Source organism: Carassius carassius, chromosome 34 (genome assembly GCF_963082965.1).
Source record: "Carassius carassius chromosome 34, fCarCar2.1, whole genome shotgun sequence".
Classification (NCBI taxonomy): Eukaryota; Metazoa; Chordata; class Actinopteri; order Cypriniformes; family Cyprinidae; genus Carassius; species Carassius carassius.
In genome coordinates, this window is record NC_081788.1 from 25,555,658 (window position 1) to 25,568,638 (window position 12,981).

The window sequence follows — 12,981 nt, forward strand, 5'->3', positions numbered from 1 at the left end:
AAACACATTATTGTGAAGAAAAAAAAGAAAAAAAAGCTTGAGACATATGGCAGACACACTTTCTCCAGACATTCAATTTCTAATGTGACGCCTCCGTGACGTCAGAAGAGAGCATCATCACCCCTTTCATATTTCCCGGTTTTTCAGAGTCGGAAATTGTCAAATTGGTTTTTTTTTGCTTGTTTTTTGGTAATTTGATGCAAAGGCAATATCATACTAAAGTATAATGTTTATGTATAATACTTAAATAAAAAAAACTTTACAATGATGATGACTGTTGAAACGCATTGTCACAGCCTGTGAAAAGGGTCCATTATGGGGTGGTGGGGTGGTGGGGGGCTTCAATCATTTGGTCAGTTTAAATCCAGCACCTGGTAGGTCCTGTTCATCTGCCTCTATTTTTGAGTGCAATGCCTACATCTCAAAATCCACAACAGATGTAAAGAAGTAAGTCCCCAACCTTCATTTTTCTTTTCCACTAATAATCCATTACAATCAGATGTACAACACAATACAGAAGAAAAGATCTTTTGATACTTAAATTTTATCGCAACTCTAAAGTCAACATAAAAGCGTCTTCCATTTCCTAACATTTCATTCATTATTTCCCAGAAGATAGAATCAAGCCTCGCCCTACTTATCTTTAGCATTGGAATATTCTGTTCCTCTCTGAAATGTCATATTTTAGAAGTTAAATGGCCATTTCATGTTGACTTAACAGTAAATCATTGGCTGCAGTCTGGGTAATTACGCTCTGCTAAATTCTTATGATTTAATGGCAATTTCTAACATTATGCAAATTGATAGCCAATTACACAGTGCTCCCTTGGGAGAAAACAAGAAAAAAGTTACTTTTAAAGATTAGCACTATAAAATATCAGATGGTGTCAGCACATTTGATGAAAAGACCATATACAGATGACATTCAGACATTTTTGGGGCCACTGTTGATATTAAATAATGACACATATCAAACAAAATAACTGAATCATATCTTTAGGTGTGATAGAGAGCCGACAGACACTGTGTTTTCTGAGTTCTGTTCACTTTATTTGTGGAATAGATTTACACCTCTGTGCTTTTGATATCTAACTCTTTAATCTCCTATAGGGAACCGTTTCATCCAACAACCCCTCCTTTAAATGAGCAGGTACCTGACCAACTACTAAATTTACCACTTCACACTTCATACTAGAGAGAGAGAGAGAGAGAGAGAGAGAGAGAGCCAAAACTAACGTAAAAATAACTTAGGAACAATGCGTGTAAACAGTAACAAATATATTTTTCATCACAGTCAAGTGCCCATTTGCATTTCTCCTTTTTTGTACTAATTTCCATATATAATTGTATCTTTCACTTCTGTTCTGTAGTAAAAAATAATTACACTATTATTGCCTGTCTCATTGCTGCTTATGATATTTAACAGATGAGCTTTAAATCAAATTAGAGAAGTGGTTCACTGGACCCTTACATAGCTGTGTTCAATGCATAAGCTATATTGTATAAATATAGCTAGGATTTAAAGGTTACACTTAATTACTAAGCCAAATGAAAAATAAGTTGAAGTGACTCTAATTACCGCAGTAGTTCTCGATGACAGTGGTAAATGCCCTCCATTTGCTTTAAAATGCTATAGAAACCTTTCATTTTCCCATGGGAGAAAACACATAAAAATACCTACAACGGTATCCATGCATATCTGTGATCAAATAACACAAGTCATTCCCAGTCACCCATCACACAAACACATCGCTGCACTAGTCCGACCTCAGATTTTGCAAAGAACATGCCTGAATGTTTTTATTTTATTTATTTTTTTATGTGCACATCTGGTGCAGCACGTTTGATCATTAATACTCTGTAAATATCATCTTTTTTCATCAATGTTAAGAAAGAAAACAGGACAAACGAAACGGAGGTAAAAGAAGTACCATGCAAAAGTATGTGAGAGTAGCATGTTGGCCGCTCCATTCTCTGCCATGGTATCTACTATACAACATCATGCATGTTTGGGTCAGAAATCTTGTCTTTTTTGTGGGGTTTTGAAGATGCATGTGAGCTAAAGACGTATGATACAAATATTGATACATATACACCACCTCCTTTATATCGGCCATTGTTTCTGTAATTGTAGTTTTCCCTGCAAAGATCTACGGCTTCAATATATCGATGTACTTTATGATAATTTCCACATTTGTAATCTTTCCTGCAACTGTATTACGCAGTGGACGTATAGGCATAATTCCTGGTTGTTGAAACATTGCATATCTTAAAAGTAAAAGGCCTTCTGTGCCACTATAACTGCTGATTTATCGTAAAATGCTATTGAGTTCATCTTTTCAATCTCCCCCAAGCTCGGAAGATCAGTCTCTGTGTGAACTGTCCGGGGTCACAAAAACACGTCAGCTCATGCGAGTCCACGTCGAATTGTTGATTTTGGAATGAAGCAGATTCGTTACAAGATGCACTTTGTCTTTTCTGTGGCATTTGCGATCTTTCGTGGGAGAAGCCCCCATCTCTTTCTTTCTGTTGTGCAATTAGGGGATGCTTGTGTGCTTGTGGTGTTTATAAGGAAGAGATCTTCACTGTCTCATGGGTGTAGAAATTAGTGCGAGAGTTGCGTAAGATTCCGGGAAAGGCAGGAGAGGGCGGCAGACTCTCGTCAGGGGTGTTGGCGGGTGGGGTGGGTATACTGATTATAGCCGCGGTGAAATCCCTATCTTCACAGTTTAGCTTCAGGTCTTCAGTCCGGGCGTTGAGACTGGAGCGGCTGTTTGGATGTGCACACACACAAACACACACACACACACACACATATGTACATACATTCACAGATACATTCACAAGAAAAAAGTTATAGGTTAGATGGGATATCATCATAATTGTTACAGAAGTTATTTTTCAACCACAATTTTTGTTGTTGTCATTTATATAAAAATTGCAGAAAAATTTTAACTAAGCAGTGATACTAGTCTAAGAAACTTTCCTCATTAGTGTAGGTTTTATTTATTTATTTATTTATTTATTATTAATTTTGTATTAATAATGCCAACTTCATTATTATATAAATTATTTTCTATGACAAAAAAAGTGGGGGGGGGGGATTATTTATCATTTTTACAACAAGTTTTTGAAATCTGAAGAAAAATGTCAAGAAATATTACTAATGTCAGAACAGGAAAGGAATAAAAAAATTTGCATAAAACATGAATTCAAAACAAATCTCATATTTATTTATTTATTTATTACCGTATGAATAATTATGAAAATTTAATATTTAATTTCAAATGATTATATATTTAATAATTATGTATTTATCTAATATTTAATTATATATAAATGATAAATCAATATAATTTCTTTATACAACTGGTCTATTTGTGTGTATATAATACATTTGTATTGAAATAATTATATATTTATAATTATAATAATTTATTATAATTATTTTAATTACAAATTAATTTATATAGTATTTCATTACATATTAATTAAATGTAAAGTAACAATTGTAGGTATGACAGTGTTAGTAAAAAAATGTTGATTGTTTGAAAAATGAAGTTTAAATTTTTTATATAAATATATTATTTATAATTTATAGATTATTATATAATTTAATAATATTTAATAATATAAATTTCATAATATAAATTTAATAATATAAATTTCTTTAGTAATATTCTAAGTGTATTTAATTTAAAAGTGTGTGTGTGTGTATCATATTGATAATTTCTGTAAATTTCTTTCTCTCTCTCTCTCTCTCTCTCTCTCTCTCTCTCTCTCTCTCTGTGAAACCAACACAATTTCATTGAGAAAAAATTATATATTTATATAATTCTAAATTATATATCTACATAAAGGATAAATCACTATAAATTATTGGAAGTATAGCATTAGTAAAATTAGAATACAGGTTAGACTGGTTCATTTTCTATGTTCTATTACAGTAATGAGAACTTTTTATAATAATTAAATTGTAATAAAAATAATGCAAAAATGTATAATGTCTCTAATAATACATTTTCTTTTCTTTATGCAAAATGATTTTTAGAGTGAATATTGAAATATATCATCAGGGTCTATGTGATGTCGGACCTCTGGAGTCCAGAAGAGGATTTGTGCACTTGCAGAGTGTCCAGCTCCTGGACGCTGCCCCGGCTGACGGATACGGTGGAGTTGGCGAGGCGGATGGCTCTTCTCTTGGCCCTGCGGGGGCAGCAGGATGTCGACATCCCCTGCTGGCTGGAGATGGAAGTGCTGCGACTGGTACGATAACCCATTGACTCAGTCATACACATCTCACTGAACGTCAGCTCATCTGTGAACTCATGATTCTGTTGGACATCACAGGAGGAATGCTTCATGAAACTTTCTGGATCATGCACTTGAAGGAGCATGTAGGATATTCTGATCTCAAAATGTATCATAATTTGTGTACAGTAACAGATTGAGTTGAACTTACTGTTGTCTTTTCCAGACAATGCAGCAGGTGATGGTGTTGGTGCTCAAAGGAAGATTTGTTCTTCAGACACAAAGCGTTATCACTGTCCCGATCCTGAAAGATAAAAACACCACAAGAGTTTATTTAGGACGATCATTAAGCTCAGGTCTTTAGCAACTCACCTTAAAACATCAACCTAAAGTGAACACAAATCTATTTAAAGAGACCATGACTTTTACAGTCTTCAGAGCATAAGAATGACTTCAGGTTTATTTTTGCTAAAGAACAAAAGTTCACTAAACATTCTGTTTTACTGGCATCTCTTGGCATAATTTATTATGGCGATAGATAGATAGATAGATAGATAGATAGATAGATAGATAGATAGATAGATAGATAGATAGATAGATAGATAGATAGATATATTACTGTATTTTCTAACAATACTGTTATTCAAATAAGCACTTTATGCAAAATACAGTATTTTATTTATTTACTTACTAAGGCAAGTATTGTAATAATATTTAATAATAAAAATTATAAACTATAATTATTATTAATCAATTATACTTGCCCTAGTAAGTGGCACTAAACATAAGAATATTAATAATGTATTATAATTAAAATGATTATTAATATTAATATTGTTATTACATATATTACATATATCGTTTTAATATTACAAGTTACAAAAACTGTTTAAACTGTATTCTGTATTCAATTTAAATATATAATTAATTATATATATATATATATATATATATATATATATATATATATATATATTAAATTAATTTAATACAAGTTCAAAAGAACAACATTTATTTTAAATAAAAATCTTTAGTAATATTCTAAGTGTATTTAATTAAGTGTGTGTGTTTGTGTGTGTGTGTGTGTATATCATATTTGTAATTTCTGTAAATTTCTTTCTCTCTCTCTCTCTCTCTCTCTCTCTCTCTCTCTCTCTCTCTCTCTCTGTGAAACCAACACAATATCATTGAGAAAAAAAGTTGCCATTTTTCTACATACATTTTTTTGTTGTTAAATAAATACAGATAAAATATGCACATTAAAGACTGCTAAATATGATCAAAAACAGTCAGCAACGAAGCGAGTAGGCAGTGGCCATGTTGTGTGACTTTGGTGTGCTGGGAGATTCAAATTCTGTTCCTGCCAAACTTGTTTGATACACTATGATACATTTCAGAATGTGAGCTGCTGTTTTGAGTAGTATTATCTCAGAATTACTACAAAAAAATACATAATTTAACTACTTTCAACATTGCACTAGCTCACTGAGGGTTAAAAGTATCATTGCCCTTATGTCACCTGTGATTTGACCTTGCTTCACCACGCAACTACCTCTCGAGACAGACCGCGGTGTCACGCGCACGTATCCGGTAACCTCTTTAACCTCTCGTTGTAAAACGATCTCAGGCAATGATGTCATGTCCCGGAGAACAAGCCTCTAAAGAAACAGTCCCAGAGTCTCCCTTTTATGTTTCCTGATATCATCTGGCCCCCGAGAACTTTGTAGCTCAAGTCAAGGTGGTTTATCGCTATTCTGGCCACCATCTAGAAGCAGCCCATCGGAGGCCTTTAAAAGCAGCCGATCTTATCGAGAAATTAGAGGACGGTCGTTCGGAGTGCATTTGACAACTAGGAAGGAGTAAGGACAGCAATGCCCCATCAGCCAAAAAAAAGGATGACCGAGGGAGCCGGGGCAGATAAGATCACCAATAACTGGACCTAAACACTATTAGGTTTGTTTTTTCTAAACTAAAAGTCCCAAGCAGAATGGCATGATGCAGCTACACCGCCGAAAAACATTTGAGAAAGTTTGATCATGTAGGATGCATGTGGGAGCAAAAAGCAATTCCACTTCTTAGTGGCCCAACAGGACGGATCTGGAACGGAGACAACATAATATAAAGTATTACACTCCCATATAATCCAACACAGGAACTACATTTAAAAATGCCCCGAAGCACAAGTGTATGAGCAAACAAATTCTAGAGAGCTGTTTCAATAAAGGATCCACTACGTTATCTTGACTCACAACAACAAGAGAGCAACATGCAGAATGCGATACATCGTTCGGTGCAGCGTGAAATGAGAAAATTAAAGAATCTCAATTTGTCTTAACCTATTTCCTGTTTGAATGAGGAACCCAAAGTGAATTTCTCTGCCACCCAATCACAGGTATGCCAGCTATAAATTCCAAATAAATACATTTCAGTCAAATCCACAGGCAGCAATACTCTCTTCCCGAACACTCCATCAGGAAGAGATTTGCCTCCCTGCGGAGGAACTTCAGAGGGTATTAAACCATCAATCACTGACAGTTCCATTGGTAAAAAAAAAGTGCTTATAGGGACGTCACATTAAAGACACAATTATCTCAGTGCAGACAAGTGGAGATACAGCCATTGGATGGCAAAACTACCTGTGATTAGCATCTGTGCAGGCTGTACTGGTGTAAAAATAAACAAACAAAACTATGCGTTAAAATGCATTATTCTAAAAGCTCCAGGGTTAGATAGGATCAAGAAATCTAGCAGGCCACTGTCTTTTGTAAATCATAACAAAAATCATAACTTCTAAAAACATATTTTTTAATGATGATGACGATACTGGAATTTTCAGGGTAGTTGCTTGGTTGTTGATGAGTGGTTGCTTACTGGTTAAAGTCAAATGGTGCATGAGTTACATAAATACAGGATTAAGTTTAATAATGCTACAGTATTTAAAATGTATTAGTAATAGTATTATTAATAAAGAAAAAAATTATCCTATATTTAGTGGTCCTTACTAATGCAAGCATAATTATGATTAATAATAATACTAATAATACTCATAATAAATTGTAATTATTATAATTTTTATTGACTTTATATTAATTATTGTTAATAATAATAATAATAAAATGTATTAAGCACAACTAAATAAAATACTGTATTTCGCATGAAGGGTTTTTTGATCTATAATTTTGAACATTTCAGACCATACATTATTATTATTGTTGTTGTTATTACTATTATTAATATTATTATTGAAAATGTACTATTAAAACTATTTCAGTGGCATGTACTAAGGCAAATACAAGTTCATTTATAACAGGTAAATTATACATAAATCCCATAAACATTTGCTAATGACCTTTCATCAAAGGTCAAGACTCGCACAGACTCTTGAGTGCTGAATGACAGTGTGCAGGCACAAAAGTAAGACCTAAGTAGAAATTCAAAGCCTAGAATAGGTCTCTGCCTGGCTTATAAATAGCACTGCAGGCCTGTTAGTAATGGGTTTATAGATCCACGCTGAAAAAAATAACCCCTCACTCGGGGATTGTAAATATTGGATTATTGTGGGTTTCACTACCTGAGAAGATTCCGGAGAACTCTACCTATATATTATTTCTATAATTCTAGACATCTCATTATCCGAATGGTTTTGATTTTTGAGCGCACATTAGCTTATTTTCCATCGACCAGTTCAGTGTTTTACAACACTGCACATTTGCCATGTAAAAGTTCATCAGATTTTCTCTTTGATATGTGATGCTGAACTGCAAGTTCATTCTTTGACAGGAGGTGGCACTTGAGGAACAGCAGAAATACAGCCATTTTTTTTTTTTTGCACCTGCTTTGAATACAGCTGTTTTTCCTGCATGGTGAAGATGGATTTCAGCAGTGGGAAAAGGTGTGTTGATGGAATAGAGATCCGCTTTAATCCCTGCAGTTTTGATCTGATAAACTAACAGGCCATGAGTCTGAGACAGATAGGATTTTAAGACCAACACGCATCAAAAAATCCTGCAAGCTGAAAATCCTGCTTTCAAGAAACATAAAAAAGGTATCTAGATTAGTTATCTGACAGAAGTGGTCAACATTCACTTAGATTTTATGGAAAGCAGCTAGGACAATCACACATGAAATAAAAGCATACACCTTTGGAACAAAATGAGGGTAAGTAATGACAGAACTTTCCTTTTTTGGGGGGCGAACTATCCCTTTAAACTTATACTATAGCTTTAAATAAATTGATTATGAATACCTGTAAGTAAATAGTACTTTTAAGGTTAAACTTGATTTATTTGGTTTTATTAAAGGTTCTCATTAAGACAACACCACTACTGTGCAATGTGCATACATGAACAATCCCCAATAAATGCATATTAAACCTTTTATGCATTTATGTATAGGCTACAAACATTGCTCCTCATTGCAAATATTTTTCTTGTTTTATGAATATGTTATATCTTTATCTTGATTTAAGAATGTTCAGATATTTGATATATATGATATATACTTGATTTGATTCTTTCTTAGTCTTTCTTTGAATTTGTGTTAAACAAATGGGAAAATCCATACGCTGTTAATTGCACTGTATATCTTCGTTTTCCGCCTTTAAACGTGAAGTAGACTCTATATTCAGAATGTATTACAAGTGCAACACAATAAACGACAAGCGCAGTAAACACACCCTGGAGCTAGAGGAACTGCAACGAGTGCAATAATTACATAAAACCACAGAAAGAAACAGACATTTCCCTGGGAAGGCAATTACCACAGAATAATGATAACCAGGGCTTCCTTATAAAGGCAGTGACTGGAAAAGGGCAAGAGATCGTTTCCATTGGAATAATCATTGTACTTAATATCACTTAATGCAGCAGAGTAAATGCTATTTGTTTAAGAGATACTTCACCCCCCCCCCCCCCTCAAAAAAATAAAAATAAAATAAAACATCATTTACTCACACATAAATCATTCCAAACCCATAAGACTTTCTTTCTTTTGTGGAACATAAGATAAGTAATTTTAAAGAATGTTGCTAACTCCACAGTTTCAGATCGCATTTGCTTCCACTGTATGGACAAACAATACTATGGAATGGGAACCAAAATTGTTTGGTTACCAGAATTCTTCCAAATATTGTCTTTTTTTGTTCAGCAGAAAAAAAAATGCATACAGGAGCACAAAATAAGATATTCTGAAGAATATTGGTTAAAAAAAAAATATACAAAACCAAAATTGTTTGGCTACTGACATTCTTCAAAATATCTTCTTTATTTTTGTTCAGCAGAAGAAAATAAATGCATACATGAACATAAAAGAAGATATTTAGCAGAAGGTTGGTTACAGTTTTTTCCCCCCACTTACTTCAATATATGGACCAAAAATACTGGAAGTCCATGGGAACCGAAACGGTTATCAACATTCTTCTTCTTCAAAAAAAAAAAAAAAATTGTTGTGTTCAGCAAAAGGAAGTAAGTCATAAAGTTTCCTCAATTACATGAGGGTGGGTAAATGCTTTTCTTTCAGCATACCCGCATGCTGGAAAGAGAAAAAAAATCTGTTGAAATAACAGCTGAATCATACTGTGATAAATGATTTCATGTGGTAAAGCACATCATGAAACGACCCAGGAAGGAGAACCAGGACAAAGCTACATTTTCCTAGATCACCAGTTCTTATGGGTCTCCAGATGGTGTAGTTATGGCATCTACCAGCAGGAGGCTAACCGAACCATGCTTACCTGAACCTGACCCCTTGAAAAAAAAGCTTCCTGGGGGTTTTATCAGGATGAGCATCAAGTGAACCGACTAGCCTTAAAGGGTCGCTGTAATTACTGTTGCGCATCCCACCTGTCCAGCATCACCTGCCCTATATTCCCAGTGTTGTTAATTACAATTTCCTCACAGCAAGGATGCAGCGCCCCAGCCATGGCCCTGAAACCGCATTTAGCTGACTCGGAATGTCAGCAGCCATATGAAAGAGCTGTTATTACAAGGCACTTGAAGGACTGACGCATTCTCAGAGACCAAATGATTGACCTTTACACATACTGTAAAAATGTTTGATGAGATTGAAAAGACTATCTCAGAAATCTGTTCTGTGCTTAGCAGCAGGCTGGCAGCCGAATAATATACTGTACTCTTTATGAGCTGGTGCGCTGTGCTTTAATGACCCTTCATGTCATGCTGTGAATATGAATACTTCGATGCTGGAGCTGAGATTCTCTTGTTGCTGGGTTTGACTGTGATTTAATGTGTTGTATTAAACTTTTATTAGAGTTTAATGCTTTTTAAATCTGAAGAATTAGATTTCTGTTGTAGTTCTGAGCTGGGAAAGTTATGCATTTGTAATGGACAAAGACATTTTGATTAATATTTTAAAGATGGCAGACTTTGGCAATTTGTATAAAGAATTCAAATTAATTTACCCTCATGTTTTTCCAAACCTATAGGATTTTTTCTTTCTTTCTGTGGAACACGCACAGTAAAAAACTTGGGGGAAATTTCAACAGCTTAACTAACTTGGCCAGAAATGTGCATGGATTATTTTGATGGTTTTCATTCTTAAATTCGCCTACGTCAAGCGAGATGCTCATGTTAGCCTTTAAACAGAAAACCATCTTATTATGGCAGATCCAATTTCAATCATTTCTGCTGGAGAATTATTGCAGCATCTATTACACTCTGTGTACGCAGACACAGTACTAACTATAGTTGAAAGAACACTTAACAATTCCTTCTCAACAATACAGTGCGACTTCCCAGAATACACACAAACATTACTGTCTATTTTTCCCTAGACTCACATAGTGCTGAAAGATTCCACTTATGTTACAAATTTGCTTTAATGATGCACAACAGACAGATTTAGATGCATGTGCATGTACAGTATCCTGTGGTTCAAAAGTTCAGAGTCAGAAAGATGCAATAAAAATAAATAAATCGTTTTATTCAGCAAGGACGCGTCAAATTAATAAAAACTCACATTTATAATGTTACAAAATAAAAATGTTCGTTTCAAATAAATGCCGTTCTTTTGACATTTCTATTCATTAAAGAATAATTTTAAAAAATCAGTTTTCACAAAAATATTAAACATTACAACTGCTTTCAGCATTGATAATATTAATAAATGTTTATTGAGCATCAAACTTATTTTAAATAGATTTTTTTTTCACAACAGTATAATTTTTATCAAATACATGCAGCCTTGTGTGATCACAAAGCCACAGGTTGCACTGACTACTTGTATGGTGTTTTGGCCTCTTTGGAGCATGAAAGACCATAATCACTCCTGTCCTTACAATTTTGTTTTGAAGCAAGAAAATCATACAGTATGTGTCTGGGGCAACATGAGGGTGAGTACACTACACAGTTAAAACATTTTTAGACTCAATTTGTAATAGAAACACATGTCTTTAATGAAAATGAAAAAGTCTCACATGAAATCCTCCTTCATCTTTGTATTGTAGGAAGGCGTTGGTGGTTCCCTTCTTGGCCAAGCGAATCCTGGCAAGACGGACTTTCTGAAAAACAAAAGAGAATTTATTTGAATCGATCCTGTCAGCAACTCTGAGTAATGCGAGTAATGATACAAGTGATGCTGTTTAATTAGATCAAGGTTTGTTTAATGCTATTTTTGGCCTTTTGGATATTATTGCAAAGAACACAGAGAAAAGGGATACTTAATTGTCAACAAACTGTTTTCCTGTTTGACACTGTAAAGCTGCTTTGACACAATCTGTTTTGCATAAAGCGCTATATAAATAAAGGTGAATAGATTTGCCATGACAACCAACTCTTTGACATATTTCTAATAGAAAAACTTATTTGGCAAAGACTTATTTGTGGATGAACTAAAACCAGAAGAATACCCTAAACAAATGTAGATTGAGATGAAGAGGTTCTTTAGTACCTGCTGGGCTCGCATCTTGTCAGCTCTTTGGTTCTGATGGTAGATTCGGCTGAAGTTGGACACAATGACAGGTACAGGAAGGGCGATAACCAGCACGCCACTGAGAGAGCAGATAGAGCCGAAGATTTTTCCGGCGATGGTGTTTGGAACCATGTCTCCATACCTGCAACAAACACCAATGTCAGTCAGACACTTAACAACTCTATACGTGTGTGAGAAAGAGAATGGCATTTTGTGTGAATATGATTACGCTGATTTAATAACCAGTACTGGCTCAGAATCTATTTTGCAGTCACATTTAATGTAACTGTGTAAATTAGTTTGGAAAAGTGCATGTGTATATCAATTGGCAAGGCTTCAAAGCTCATCTCTGATGCCCTTGGGGCTCAAAAAGACCCCTAACACAACCCATTACCCAGGTTTAATAGCAGAATATACCATCATAAAATTGTAGAATGCTATTAAGGTGACGTGCTTCTCATAAACCTTCATACACACTGCAGTACTGCAGCAGCCATAATCACCGCTGTCCTCCTACACACTGCAAGAGGTTAACTCATTTACAAGGGTTGTCATGGTTAAGATGTAACTCATAAATGTCTGAGTGGAAACACTACAGGTATGTTTGGAATGGTATAGTATCATATTACTCATATTATTTTTTACAGTATGCATACTGTGCACAATGTGCACATTTTCTATATGCATGTAATTCCTGGGTAACATTAGTGAAAGTCTACAGTTTGTGAAATACTATATCCCGTAATGCATCGCACTCAGTTTGACTTTGCATTTCCAACAACAGTGATTTTCTTTTTACTTTCC

The 12,981-nt window shown here is 34.5% G+C and overlaps 1 protein-coding gene across 1 annotated transcript in view; it reads right to left on the reverse strand.

The window, feature by feature from the left end:
• Positions 1–615: 615 nt before the first annotated feature.
• LOC132114867 (potassium voltage-gated channel subfamily D member 1-like) overlaps positions 616–12,981 on the reverse strand; it is a 61,486-nt gene continuing 49,120 nt past the window's right edge. Inside the window, exons 2-6 of the mRNA XM_059523234.1 lie at positions 12,157–12,319; positions 11,684–11,767; positions 4,463–4,555; positions 4,096–4,334; positions 616–2,770 (exon numbers count right to left, since the gene is read on the reverse strand). Coding sequence (XP_059379217.1) covers positions 2,566–2,770; positions 4,096–4,334; positions 4,463–4,555; positions 11,684–11,767; positions 12,157–12,319 — 784 coding nt within the window. The 3' untranslated portion in view covers positions 616–2,565. The remainder of the gene's footprint in view (positions 2,771–4,095; positions 4,335–4,462; positions 4,556–11,683; positions 11,768–12,156; positions 12,320–12,981) is intronic.